A 15,162-nucleotide genomic window follows, 5' to 3' on the forward strand; every position below is an offset into this window, starting at 1 on the left:
TTTAAATTATTGTATCAAGTGATAGTTTGAAATTCAATATAAATAGATTTGTTTAGCGGAATATAAATAAGAGCTCTATATGGATTTAACTTCTCTTTAATTAGTGTAACTATATTAGTCATTTTTTGCAATTTTCACGTAGTTTAATGTTTATATAAATACACATATAAATAAAATTTAACAAAACAAAAGTAGTTATCATTTGAACTACGTATGTTTGGAATGAAACCCAGTAATACCAAAAACCCTCTTAATTATCCACTCCTATAAATTTTGAAAGTGTAATTTATACCCTGATGGATTTTCCGAAGGTTTAAGATCTTGCCAATTGCTCACCTTTTGAAAGTTTACTTTTTGTGTTTATAGTTAACCTTTTGAATTTTTAAAATTAATTTTACATTAATATATTAAGAGTTTCGGATTATGTACTTATATATTAATAATATTTGAAACAAATCTTGGGTTTATGTAAGAAATTTAAAAAACTAAAATATTTAGGAAATTAAAATCTTAAACTTTTAATATGTACTTTAATTAACATCACTTATGTAAAAGCAAATTATAATACAATAATCAAGATTTTAAAGTTCATAATATAATCTTATAAGAGATCCTAAATTTCAACATTTAAATTTATTAAGAAAAACATATAATAAATAACTTATTAAAAAGTGTCAAGTAATAAGTTTTTCAATTCGATAGGATCAACAACATAAGCAAATGTTGATTAAGTGAAATAAAATATTTCAATTGGTTAATAATTATTTAAGAAAATCATATTTTTGTATATATATAAAAGTTAAGTTATATTTTCCCGCATATTACGCGAGACAATATAAATATGCGAGATAAACATAATAAGTTTTAAGAATAACATAATTATTAATTATAGATAAAACATGTTAAAATACAATTGTATTGTTATTTAAGGTTTTATTTGCATCAAATATGGCTAGTAAGATATATAAATTTTTGTATAATGACAATGTAATGTTAAATACATCTAATACTGGTGAAGATAGTAATATTCAAAATTGCTCTTTAGTGTAGTTGGTTTTATAATATGGTTGTTATATATTTGTATAATGACGATATAAAAGTAAATATAAACAAAACACTTTATTTACTATAATGATTAAATTTCAAACCAACTCATTTAGGTGGGTTGGCCACCATGACATCATTGAGAGTCTGTTATCTTGAGAGACGCATATTCAATTCTTGCCATGGATAAGACTGAGTTAATCATCGATGCAAAAAAACTAAACATTGAGGTTTCGTAGGTACCAATTCGGTACACGGGATCAAAGGGTTCTCATCGATCTACCTTATGTTATATCTATGTTGCCATGTATGATCTTTATAATCAATTTTGATCATAATCATTAATTATAATCCTAATCATTAATATTTAATTTTTCATTTTCTACATAGGTACAAAGATTATATTCATGATACTACTTTTTTTTTTATTAATTCACTAATAGTTATCTTTTATCAAATAAGATTGTTTATTATATTATGTTTATTAATTTTTTTTGAAAAGTATTTATTATATTATATTTAATAATTATATATCATGAGAAAGATTTTTATGATTTTTAAATATCTATGTTTCATTAGTCTTGCTTTTATATATACTTGACGTATATCATATATTCATAAAATATAATTTAATTGTTTCTATCAGTTGTAATCTGACAGTTCTTTATATTACCATAACTATGAATAATAATGTAACTATCAATTATTGTTTTTATATTCATGTTCTCAATTATCTCGTACAACGTACGGGTTTAATCTATTATCTAATATATATAGTGAATGACATGTTTTTTCTTTAATTAATAAATTAATAGTTATCTATATTGGTTAAATAATAATCAGATAATCTAAAAGACTTTAATGTATATAATATAATTGTAAACAATTTGATAACTTAATAGTACAGTTACAATTTGATACCCCGCGCGATGCGCGACTAGTTAAAAAAGTTATTTTATGCATTAGTAAATAATTAATCTACAGGTTTATCTTGTGGAAATCAATTTTACGTTGTATATAGCAAATATGTGAATGATCACAATCCATAAACAGTTTGTCAAATATGTTTACCAAATTTAGATCTAGTGGATCTAAATTTTCATACAAAGGGTGCTTCTTTTTTTATTTACGTACGTAACTTATTTTTTAAATATTGTATGTATATAGTTTCTGTATATTTAAAATTTAGTAATGTATTTAATTTAAGATAAATATAGTAAAAAAATTATGAAGAGGCCACGTAAGACAAAATCCTATGTGGCAATTTTTAAAGCTAGCATTAAGTTGAAAGAAGGCTTTAGCAGACCAGGATTCTTACTGTTTTAATCCTAGGTATTTTACCCGCGCGATGCGCGAGCTGTTATAATTAGTGTCCAGAAATACTTAAAAATAAAAGTTCAGATATACATGCATTAATGATTGGTTCATGATGTTTTGTTGTTTTTATTGTTATATCACCATATTATACATAACCATTTGGTAGATATTTCTAAATTATACACAATTCATAAGATAAAAAAAAGGAACATTAACGACAATCACTTGTATTCCGATTTTTTTTCTTTGTGGCTCCATCCTAGGATTGGTAAACAACTATCACTTGCAAATCACAAATAATGATAAAGCTAGTTAACATAAAGTTTCAAATCATATCAAGTCACTCATAATGTAAAAGATCAATGATATTATCAACAAAAGGCAACATACTCAATACACTTATGGTTATGCAATTACATTTTATGGTTATGCAATTATATTTATAATGTATAATAAAACTATGTCACGAAAGAGTTTCAAATTGTTGGTTTAGATTGATCTTAAATACTTTTGCTACAATTTCATGGGGTGTTGCTCGTTCTTGTAGCATTCAAAATAATATATACAAATTTGAGAAACAAATATATAGTTTTTATATTAATGTAATTTGTAAACAATATCAATCACTAAAACTTGAAATATATAATTCTCTATAATCTTGAGATTTCATGATATAACTTCCAAGATTGCATTTTTTTTCCCCATACACGTACGATGCTTTTTATTTTATTTTAAATTAACAGGATTTTCATTGTTAATTTTGTATTATATAGTTTCATTTATTTATTTAATATTTACTATATTTAACTTTAAAGTAATAAGTTATTCTTGTATTTAATATTTAATTTGATTAAAGATATATAAATATTGTAAAAAAAATCATAGAGATGCCATGTAGGTAAAATCCTATGTGGCAACTTTTTAGTATAGGTTTAGTTTTGAAGATGTTTTTAAAAAGTTTGGATTACTACTTTTTTAATAATTATATAGATATATATATATATATATGGGAAAAGTGAGTATGGGGTATATATATATATATATATATATTAGTTTGTTATGTTTACACATTACACTGATCGATCGATCTGTGGCTTCCTACGTATATATATACTTTATTAAATATACAATATTTAATTATTTAAAATACAAGGACTAATATTATGTTTTCTTAATATTAGTGATTGCATATTAATGGTGAAAAGTGTAAATTAGTGATGGAAAACAAGAAAGTGTAAATTATTTAAATTAGATGGACTAATGTTGTGTTTACCTAATATTAAATTTGGTAATGGTACTATTATTTAGATCTAAGGATTGTAATCAAAAGTTGGAACTCATCTAACGGTCCTTGTTTCTTCATAAAAGAATTTAAGACCTTGTTATATATATATTGGTAGATTATACCGGTATGAATCAACCAGAAACATTGTACAAAATAAGTATTTGGGTTCCAAAGATAGGTAGTGCGTCTATCAAACCACCACTTGAATACGGTTGGTGAATATATTTATGGAATCCCATAAATGGATCAACATAAACACAACCAATGTACTGTTCCATCACTATTATAGGCCTCTTGACCATACTACAAATAGCTTACCGTTATTTTGTAAATTATTAATACATATAAAAAACACTAGATTGTTTCTTCACTTTAAAAACTTAGAGAAAAATAATCATACACACACGCACACAATGGAAGCAATTGTGGGTGATTTTGAAGGAGAATTGAATGAGTTGAGGGAGGTTTTCAAGAGTGGAAAGACAAGAGATATATCATGGAGGAGGTCACAACTACATGGGATCCTTTCTCTCCTTAAAGAAAGAGAAGGTGACATTTTCAAGGCTCTTAACCAAGATTTGGGCAAACATCATGTTGAAGCATATAGAGATGAGGTCATTTTGTTATTATTACTGTAGTACCTTAATAACTTGTTCAATATCATATATATATACATCATTAATTCTTATACAAGATACAAGTAAATTTACTCTTTTGATTGCTTATACGAATTTTAGCCAACTTTCCTATATATAATTGATGATCCAAATTCAAGTCCACAATGCATAAATTGTATGCAACTAATTAACTTGTTTCACATTTTTTTTATTGTCCTGTGTTATAGATTGGAACAGTTGCCAAATCTGCAAAACATGCACTTGGGAACTTAAAGAAATGGACGTCTAGCAAAAGGGTAAATTTCTTTTAACATTTTTGTTAATTATAGTTTTTCCTCTTTCATTGCTGGGGGCTTTAATTTGTTTGTGAGTTAATTATGAAGAACATAATACGAGTAAGTAATAAATTAATTTAATTACAGGCTAAATTGCCATTATCTACATTTCCAGGCAGAGCAAAGTTGGTTCCGGAACCCCTTGGTGTCGTTCTCATTCTATCATCTTGGAATTTTCCATTTGGTACCTCAAACTTATTATCTCTTTTTACATTATGACTAAAGTTAATCCTAGCTAATAGATGAAAGCATCGGGTATGGTTTCGAGGTGGGGTTAATTTAGCACGGCCTGCGCGCGTGACGTCAAGCATCACCGATGTCACCACGCCACCTTGCGCATGGTGTCAACTTTTGTTAGAGATACTCGTCGTAACGTTGTTCAGCCTCAAATATATAATTGCTTCTTTTTTCTTGTGTTTGTTTTCACACACATTTTATATCGATAAATTATTAATATAATTAAATGGGTTCGAAATGAATATATATAAGAGAGATAAAACTAATGTATAATGAAAAAAATAATAATCATACATAACTAACAATTTAACATTCCAACTTTTTTCGCCTGAAACCATTTAAATGTTGCAACAAGTTGATATTTATTATTTAACCAACTCCCTTTGTGCAAATTAAATTATTTGTGGGTGTTTGTAAATTTATAGAGTTCAAATCTACAACTTTGTATGTTTGACGTGTCAAAAATCAAATACAACAGGTTTATCATTTGAACCAATAATCGGAGCGATAGCAGCAGGAAATGCAATAATCTTAAAGCCTTCGGAGCTAGCTCCAACGTGTTCCTCAGTTCTTGCCAACATTATCCGTGATTACCTTGATAACTCTGCTATCAAGGTTGTCGAAGGCGGACCTTATGTTGGAGAAAAACTTCTCCAGCATAGATTCGACAAAATTTTCTACACAGGTTAACATTTCTCATCAACTCTTTTTTTTTTTTTTATATAATTATTATAATCATATCAATTGATATAGATAATTCTCATCAACCACCACTAAATTGCTCATTTATGATCGAGATTATGACCAAACATACGATACGTGTCCTTTTATCTTTGTTCGTATATATATATTGCATGTTCGTGTTCAATGTATGTATTAATTAAAGCAGCTAGCTAGGACTATGTATATATGTACGTCTATATATATTAATATTGATGTATATATATGCTTTTTGATAGGTGGTCCAAGAGTTGGCCAAAGTGTAATGACAGCGGCTGCCAAAAACCTAACTCCTGTGACTCTAGAGCTCGGTGGCAAATGCCCTGCCGTGGTTGATTTCTTATCTAGTTCTTGGGATAAAAAGGTTATTATTTACTTTTATCAACTTTATTCACTCAAATGGCCATGCATAACATAATTAATTACCATAACTCCCTATAAAATAATACAAGATCGACATTATAAAGCTTAGGTACATATCTAAATCCATATATACGCTTATTTTCCTGATCTCTAGATCGCGGTAAAAAGAATTATATGGGGTAAATTCGGAGCTTGTGGTGGACAAGCTTGCATTGCAGTGGATTACATACTCACTCAGAAGAAATTTGCACCAATTCTAGTAAGAAAACAAGGCCCAATTTTGTATTTAAGCCTATAATTTGTTTATGGACTTGATTAATATGCAATTAACTTGCTAATCAAGGTGGAACTACTGAAAAAATACATCAAGAGATCATATGGAGACAACCCAATGGAGTCTAATAGCCTTGCCAAGATAATAAACAAGAAACATTTTTCAAGACTAAAAGAGCTTCTAGACGAACCTCATGTCAAATCTTCTATAGTTTACGGCGGTTCATCAAACGAAAATGATCTGTAAGTAAACTCTTACTGATCTTTAAAGAGAAATATTAGTTGATTGATATTAATTATAATAAGTTGATTGATAACAAATTTTGAGCCGGTATAGATACATTGAGCCGACAATTTTGGTTGATCCTCCACTTGACTCGGAGATTATGACAGAAGAGATTTTTGGTCCATTACTTCCAATTATCACAGTAAGTAAAAAAGAAATGCACTCTTGGTATATGTAATGCATTACATATATACTTATTGTTTTGAGTAAAAATGCAAAAGCTAATACATAATGATCAACCATTTACCATTTCACTTTTGGGTGGCAGTTAGAGAAAATTGAAGACAGTATTGAGTTCATAAGGGCTAGGCCAAAACCACTTGCTATTTATGGCTTCACAAATAATGAAAAACTTCAGAAAAAGATGATTAATGAAACCTCATCTGGAAGCATTACATTTAACGATGCTATTATTCAAGTAACTCTTGTATAACTTAATATACTTATTTTTCTTCTTGGGGCTACTGAATGGATATTTATATATTCAACTATAGTTAAAAAATCTATACTATGTATCGAACTGTAACTCACATTATTTATGTTCTATGGAAAATGTGCGATGCAGTATGTAGCGGATACATTGCCGTTTGGAGGAGTTGGCGGAAGCGGGTTTGGAAGCTACCATGGGAAGTTCTCGTTCGAAAATTTTAGTCATCAGAAGGCGGTCATGGTGAGGGGATATCTTATTGATTTCGGGTTCAGATATCCTCCTTGGAACAATAAGAAATTACAACTTCTTAAATCTGGTTTAAGATATGATTACATTACACTTGTTTTCATTAAGTTAGGTTTAAAAAGTAAAGCTTGATGATGAATAGTTGAATTATATGTTTTCCTTATTTGAATAAATGTTGAATTTGAATGCTTGTAACTTACTAAGTTTGTTTTTAAAATGTAATTAACTATTGTATTATATATATCATTTAAGAAAGTGAATATTACCGACGCTACATCTGTCGGAAAATATGACCGACGAACTTTTTACCTACGGATTTTTTCCGTCATTAATCCGTCGGAAATAGTTGTTAGCAACGGATTTGACCGTCGGTGAAGCCCAATTTTCTAGTAGTGTATCATTTAAGAAAGTGATATTTATAGATTGGCATCTCATGTATAACCTACTATGCATATACATGTAATAACGTATTAAACATAGCTTATAAAAACATATGCGAATAATAAAAAACAGCTTTAAAATCATAAGGTACAACTATTAAACAATAGAATATATACATAATATGGGATTTTGTTAAACCAAAAACGTTTGATTAAAAGAAATGGTTTATGGTTTGCTATTAGAGAGGTTACGGTTTTGAAACTGATCTTTCCTTTTAACCTTTTTTTTATGTTTTATGGAGTAACTTATTTTTATTTATTTTAACTTTTGATTTTGGAAAAGAAAAACTTTATTTTAGTTAACTTTGGATTTATTTTGAAGAACATGTTGCTTTTTTTTTCTTCTTATTTTCCTTTAGTAATCTTTTTTGTTTTTAACATTTTTTTCCTTGTAATATATTTGTGATTTTTATTAAACTTTTTATTTGCTTTTCCTTCAACTATTAAATACATTTATAAGCTAGGATCTGCCAGGCCATTAAAAAAAATAAAAATTACTCTTTACTTAATAAAAAGTTTTTCACTAAATAAATGTAATCAGTCAACAATTGTATACCTTTTTCAAAATAATGGCGGAAATTCATCCTCCATTTCCCGCCATTTCTCTCTCTAAAATCTCCCCCCATTTCTTCTCCTTTCTCTCTCTCTTTCACACTCCATTGTCGCGTTCTTCATCACCGCCGTATCAATGGCGGAAACACCAAAAAAGCTCAGAAAAACACCGATCAAATCCGCCCCGAAAACCCCGATAACCACCACACCTCGCCGTTCTTCCCGTTTCCTTTCTTCCCCAATTTCCCCAAATCCAATCGACCCACCAAAAAACATCACTCCAAGAAACACCCGACCCAAATCTCGAAAGAAACTAAACACATCCAATGATAAAGATGATACCTTTTCATTCTCACCCGTCTCCCCTGAAGTATCCGAATCCAAGAAACGAAAAACCCGACCCGCTAAGAAGCCGAAAAAGAGAGTTTATTACAAGAAAGTTAGTTACGATGGAGGCGAGTTTTCAGTTGGGGACGACGTGTATGTGAAAAGAAAAGAGGATGATTCGGTTGATAATGATGATGATGACCCGGAAACTGAAGAATGTAGGATCTGTTTGAAGTCGGGTCGGGCTATTATGATTGAATGTGATGATTGTTTAGGTGGGTTTCATTTGAAGTGTTTGAAACCGCCTTTGAAATCCGTTCCTGATGGTGATTGGATTTGTAGTTATTGTGAGTCGAAAAAATCGGGGAAAAAGGATGTTGGATTGCCTGAGCTTCCAAAAGGGCGAAGGACCGCGAAAGAAAAGCTGCTTTCGAGCGATTTGTGGGCCGCTCGCATCGAAAGGTATAATCTCTATTTTAAATTCGGACAATGTATCAAAATGTATGTACCTTGTCAGTTGTCACATTTTTCTGTTGTGTGAATTTTTATTGTATTATTCGGTTACTTTTGCCTACATATGTATCCAATATACAATAAAGTTTTTGCTGATGTGGTTAGAATATATCTGATATATACAAATTCTAGGAGGCTAGATACATATGATGACAATGAATTGATAATTTGATGTGTACGATAGACGGTTTGGAATTTGGATATGTTTTGGTGCACTTAATGTTTATAAATAGAGGTATGTTTTTTGTAACATTTGATTTGTCAATGGTTGTATAGTTTATGGAAAGAGGTTGATGGTAGCTTTTGGTTTCGGGGACGTTGGTATATAATTCCCGAGGAAACAGCAGCCGGTAGACAGCCACATAATTTAAGACGGGAGCTATATAGAACTAATGACTTTGCTGATAATGAGGTAAGAATATACATACACTATTGTAGGCTGAGAACTTTGTATTATATAGCTATATATGTGTAAAAGATTAGTTTGTAACTATATTGAGTGTGGTGTTTTAGATGGAAACTGTCCTTAGGCATTGTTATGTTATGACTCCCAATGAGTATGCCAAGGCTGGAAATGAAGGTGATGACGTGTTTCTATGTGAGTATGAATATGATGTAAAATATCATAGCTTCAAGAGAATTGCTGACATTGATCACAATGAAGAGGTTAGTACTCTAGAGAATTTATAAATATTGGAAAAGTTTATGATATATAATGAAGTTTATGATATCATAATGATTTGACCCTTTTTGGGTTTGTTAGGATGAGGAAGAAGCTGAGCATGATGAAGATTGGAGTTGTGATGAGGATTCAGACTTTGAGTCAGATGACGATGACATCGAGTATGAAAAAGAGGAGAAGTTTAAGTCAATGCTTGGGTCAACCCCTACTCATGAAGTGGCTGCAGTAGGGATACTTCTTTGCTCATTATGTTAATAAACATGTTCTTGACTGTAAGCTTAACTTACAGTACTTTATGTGATGCAGAATTCACGAAAGGGTCGTACCTTCGGGCTTCAGAAAATAGGTGTAAAGAAAATTCCGGAGCATGTGAGATTTCACAAGCAGACTGAACTTGAAAAGGCAAAATCAACACTTTTGCTTGCAACTTTGCCCAAATCTTTGCCATGTAGGAATAAGTATGTGATATCTCATGTTACAATTTAATTGGCTTTGTATTCGAGTTTTCTAATTATATTGTTCCTCTCCCTTTTCATTTTATGCTGTGTGGTTTTTATAGTCTCTTTTCCAGCACACAAATTGAATAACTGGTGCTCTTTTCATATGTAGAGAGATGGAAGAAATAACTGGATTCATCAAAGGTGCTATATGTGATGATCAATGCCTAGGACGTTGCCTTTACATTCATGGTGTTCCAGGAACGGGCAAGGTATATTTTTGCAGAAGATATTTGATGTATTTATAACCCTCATTGAACTATTTACGCCACTTGTATGCATTTTGTTACATAACTTAAATGCATTTTATTGATTTTTGGAACCCTGGATTGTAATGTGGATTATACAGACAATGAGTGTGCTTGCTGTAATGCGGAGTCTTCGATCTGAAGTTGATGCTGGAATTACTAAACCTTACTCTTTTGTGGAGATAAATGGTCTGAAATTGGCTACACCGGAGAATATATACAGAGTACTGATTTTCACTGATTTTAGCCGGTTTGGTTGTCTTGTGTATTTTGGTTTATGTCTAAACTAGATTGGTGGCTGTTTTCAGGTTATTTATGAAGCTTTAACAGGGCATAGGGTCAGTTGGAAAAAAGCTCTCAGCTTACTGAATGATAGGTTTTTAAATGGGACTAGAATTAGCAAAGATGATGATCGCCCTTGTATTCTTCTCATTGATGAACTTGATCTCCTAGTAACTAGAAGTCAATCGGTAAACTACGAATCAGAGACTTAAAACATTAGGAATTTAAATGTATATAAATTTTATTGATACATTTGGTACTTTTTTGTTATAGGTCTTGTACAACATTCTTGATTGGCCGACTAAGCCAAACTCTAAACTTATTGTTATCGGTCGGCATCTATCTCCAGAAACCTGTCATTTCAAAGTCAACATCAGCTACTTTATTTGATTTAATCATTTTGTTATTATTATGTTTCAGGAATTGCTAATACTATGGATCTTCCAGAAAAGTTGCTTCCTAGAATTTCCAGTCGAATGGGTATACAAAGGCTTTGCTTTGCCCCTTATAACTACTTGCAGCTTCAAGAAATCATTGGATGCCGTCTTAAAGGAATAGATGCATTTGAGAAACAGGCTATAGAATTTGCGTCAAGAAAGGTTCATATTTATGCTAATTGCCATCAAATGACTTTAGAAAATATATCATTTTTTTGAGCCTGTTTGCTGGCATGCAACTTTGGTTTTTTTCATATGTAGTGTATTATGCCTGTATAGGTTGCAGCAGTTTCCGGAGATGCACGCCGTGCCCTTGAGATATGTCGCCGTGCAGCTGAACTAGCAGATTATCGAGTTAAGCAATCAAGCCTGCTTCCCAAGACCGGTACATAATTTCTTTGATAGCATATTGTTGTCCATGCGTTGACGTAAATTAGGATGTAAGAAGATCCAATGTCTAAGTATTAAACATATTCCAAATTTTGTGTTTGCATAGATGCTTTGCAGTGCCTTTCCTACTGTGATTCATTACTCTTCAAAGTTTTAAACTTTGTACCTACCGACTGCTTGGTAGATGTGCATTTTACAGTTTTACATGAAAGACGCTATGGTTGAATAAATTTGCTGTATCAGATCTATCATTATTTTGGATTATATAGATATACATTAACCATATGAAGTGTGATCACATGAACAATCTATGGTTGATGTTTGCAGGAAAAACACTTGTTGGCATGGCCGATGTTGAAGCAGCCATACAGGAGATGTTCCAAGCTCCTCATATCCAGGTAGGGGTGAACAATTACAGATTGTAAATTTATTTAAAGCTCTGCAATCCATCTTTCTTTATCTCTCCCTATTTATATCATCTTATTAGAGAACACTAGAGTTTATGTGCATGGCCGTTGCTATCAATTAGCTTTTGAAGGGTACTAGATCATGAATGCTTGATATTTTATACAAACTAGAATTCCATGATCTACAAGTGTTCTATAGAGGTATAATTTTTGACCCATTTTCTGGTATATGGCTTGATTTGGGTTATGCTTTTATCGTAAATGGGTCAAGTAAACAAAAATACACTTAGAAGGGTAGGTCAAATGGGCTGAACGGGTTGAAAATTGCCCATATTCTAATTTAAATCATACAATCTCATGAATCATTATGTTCCAAGTGTTTTGATTATTAGTAATGTTATTTGGTTTCGAAACATAGTTGACACAAACTTAATTATACAGCAATCTTTCGAAAGAAATCAAGTCTATTGTGGGTTAACCTGTCCCACCCTGCTTGACTGCTTCAGTTAGTACTAAAATGACCTGTCTTAACAAGATAATGTTTTGACCCATGACCCAACGCACCCCCCATGCCACCTATAGTTTTTTGTGAAATCCTGGTTTGTAGAACTCTTGGTAAATTTTAAGCGGAGTATGCAATGACGGGGCATTGAAACTTGAGCTAAACATACACTTGAACTGAAATGGAATATGTGTGTGCGTGCGCGCTGATCATTAGGACGGTCATTCTTTTTTTTAATCATTGAATGTCATGCCAGATACTTGGGAAACTTAAGCAAATGTGTCAAATTTTCATTTTTGGAAATAACCTATGATTTACAGCTTTTAAGTTGAACTGAGCATTGGAGATTCTTAATTGTAACTTCTGCTAGGAGCATAAGTTGATGAATGTAGTGTTTTTTATGTTATTATCTATCATCATGTCATATAGTTAAATATAGATTCTTTTATTTCCAGGTAATGAGGAGTTGTTCTAAATTGGGTAAGGTCTTCTTAGCGGCTATGGTGCATGAGCTCTATAAAACAGGAATGAGTGAGACCACCTTTGAAAAGGTCAGCTCTTCTTGAGCTTTTGTGTATTCTTTGCGTTCCTGGCTTCAATCGCTCTTACATGAGTTTCTTGATCTCCTAGCCAAAGTATTTTAAAACATTTCACAGATTTTGTTAAGCGTTGAACAAGTCAATTGAAAGATACTTCAAATCTTAAAAAAAAATTACCACAAAAAGGAAGATAAATTAATCCGTTTGATGATCTTTTTTTCTGATGATCTCTTTTGTATGTGCAGTTGGCGCAAACTGTTTCACGTCTCTGTACAAGCAATGGAATAACATTTCCAGGATGGGACACATTATTGAGAATCGGGTAAGACACATTTCCTGTATTCAAATGCTTATATGCAATGAAGTTGGTTGCTATAATATAGTAGAAGTAGTAGTAGTAGTGGTAGTAGTACGCTACGACTTTACAAACACAAATATTAGTATTTTATACAGTAATAGTTATAGTAGTAGTGCGGTAGTACCTATGAATGGTTATGACTTACTCAAATATCACTTGTACTTTTTTGCAGTTGTAAGCTTGGTGAATCCAGAATTGTTCTCTGTGAATCAGGAGCCAGTCACAGGCTACAGAAGTTGCAGCTCAATTTTCCTAGGTTGGTTCATTCATTCCTACGTATTTTCTGCAATCAAATTTAGGTTTACAAACATCAACACTTTATTTGGTATATATTTGTCAAAAGTAACTTGTAATAACCAATTTAAAACTTTCAATGTTTTCATGGCAGTGACGATGTGAGTTTTGCACTGAAAGACAGCAAGGAGCTACCTTGGCTGACCAAATATATGTGATGACATCCAAGGCCGGATGTATGTTCTACCATATTGAGGAGTTCAAATCATTTTTATAGATTATTCACCACACCTACAAATATTGAGTATACTGTTTTTATTATATTGTTCGAGTTTTGTCAACAAATGTTTCTGATCAAGGATAAGGCTACTAAGTGTACCTTTAATGTTGTATCTGAACCATTTGGATATTATATTTATTCTTATGAAATTATTTTAGACAATCATTTGTTTGCACATTATACTCCAATTTATATCAAATATTTGGAAATGTGGAGCAGGTTCTTTTTTTGTGTTTTTTATTGGCTGAAGTTCAGATGTTTGCTGTGAAGTTACAGAACAACTTCAAATACCTTTATCATAGGTTTGATGACTGATCCACATGACTTGTAAAATGCTATTGTCCTTCAGCCAGGTGCCAGTTCTTCCCGTCTCCTTTTTACTATCTATCCCCATCTTTCTGCAGCATGCTTTGTCGTATCTACTATAACATAACGGCCCAATGTAAATACATGATTACCCATTGCTCATCAAGTGCTGTGGAATGTGGCTGCAGATCCCATTTATAAGTATTTCTGGGGTGATATTTTGCCTCCTTAATTCGTCCAGATACTGCTATCTCCATGACTCCATCTATCCTCGTAAGTCACACATAAGTGAATGAACCCTGCCTTAGAACTCTGACTGTAATGTGTTTGATTATGAATGTGAAAGTTGCAATATGTTTTCTTTTTTGTCTTTCAAATTATTTTGTAACAAAATAAAAAAGAAAGTTAGAAATTCTTCGAGACAAATATGCATAACACAATAAAAAGTAGAAAGTAAAACTACCAAAATTGTTTGTTATGAAAAAAAAAAACTTATATATATGTAGAAATTAAATTTATTAAAACAAATTTAAATTTACTGCTTGACATAACAAGAAAGTCGGTTAATCATCCATTTTCATTCTTTATTCTTTCTCTTAACATTCAAACTTCCTTTAATTCCATTAATTAATTATCTTCTTCCATATAAATTTCAACTTTATTTCAAATCTTTAAAACTTTTTTTTCAAAAAATTGTAGGGTTATTTCTATGTTAAAAGCATTTAATGGCCATTGCAGCGATAGTGGTTTTACCAATTGGCCTTCTCTTTTTTCTTTCTGGTCTCATTATCAATTTTTTTCAGGTATATGCATACATATACATATACATTGTACATATATATTTCATGGACGTACATACATTATTAATATTTTATTTTTTTCTTATTTGCTTAGGTATATCGTTGTATTATATATGATCGATATAGCATATATAGTTTTTTTTTTATAACCTTAGGTTAGCTATGTGTTTAGTGTTTTATGACATTTTGGTGATGATCAATAGCTAATTAGAATC

The 15,162-nt window shown here is 31.2% G+C and overlaps 2 protein-coding genes and 1 non-coding gene across 4 annotated transcripts; all 3 read left to right on the forward strand.

Moving 5' to 3' along the window:
- Positions 1-3,919: 3,919 nt before the first annotated feature.
- Positions 3,920-7,392, forward strand: LOC122603686 (aldehyde dehydrogenase family 3 member F1-like). Of its 2 annotated transcripts, XM_043776458.1 has the most exons (10): positions 3,929-4,260; positions 4,491-4,559; positions 4,686-4,782; positions 5,314-5,520; positions 5,795-5,919; positions 6,073-6,177; positions 6,262-6,434; positions 6,529-6,619; positions 6,746-6,895; positions 7,043-7,392. In XM_043776458.1, the coding sequence occupies exons 1-10, from the start codon at positions 4,060-4,062 to the stop codon at positions 7,283-7,285; spliced, it is 1,461 nt and encodes a 486-aa protein (XP_043632393.1). In that variant the 5' UTR covers positions 3,929-4,059; the 3' UTR covers positions 7,286-7,392. The 2 variants fall into 2 exon arrangements, with proteins under 2 accessions (XP_043632394.1, XP_043632393.1); XM_043776459.1 differs by lacking the exon at positions 6,746-6,895 and having other exon boundaries at positions 3,920-4,260.
- Positions 7,393-8,080: 688 nt separating this feature from the next.
- LOC122605548 (origin of replication complex subunit 1A-like) lies at positions 8,081-14,003 on the forward strand. The gene is made up of 16 exons (XM_043778506.1): positions 8,081-8,934; positions 9,262-9,397; positions 9,499-9,651; positions 9,749-9,892; positions 9,974-10,125; positions 10,277-10,376; positions 10,514-10,636; positions 10,721-10,882; positions 10,968-11,025; positions 11,115-11,293; positions 11,411-11,516; positions 11,849-11,919; positions 12,886-12,981; positions 13,215-13,291; positions 13,500-13,583; positions 13,716-14,003. Exons 1-16 carry the CDS (start codon positions 8,282-8,284, stop codon positions 13,777-13,779), a joined length of 2,358 nt encoding a protein of 785 aa, XP_043634441.1. The 5' UTR covers positions 8,081-8,281; the 3' UTR covers positions 13,780-14,003.
- On the forward strand, positions 9,559-9,636 carry LOC122606373. The gene has a single exon (XR_006324885.1). It is a non-coding gene; the product is annotated as a small nucleolar RNA snoR28 (small nucleolar RNA).
- Positions 14,004-15,162: the final 1,159 nt, after the last annotated feature.

This window comes from Erigeron canadensis, chromosome 6, assembly GCF_010389155.1.
Source record: "Erigeron canadensis isolate Cc75 chromosome 6, C_canadensis_v1, whole genome shotgun sequence".
NCBI lineage: Eukaryota > Viridiplantae > Streptophyta > Magnoliopsida > Asterales > Asteraceae > Erigeron > Erigeron canadensis.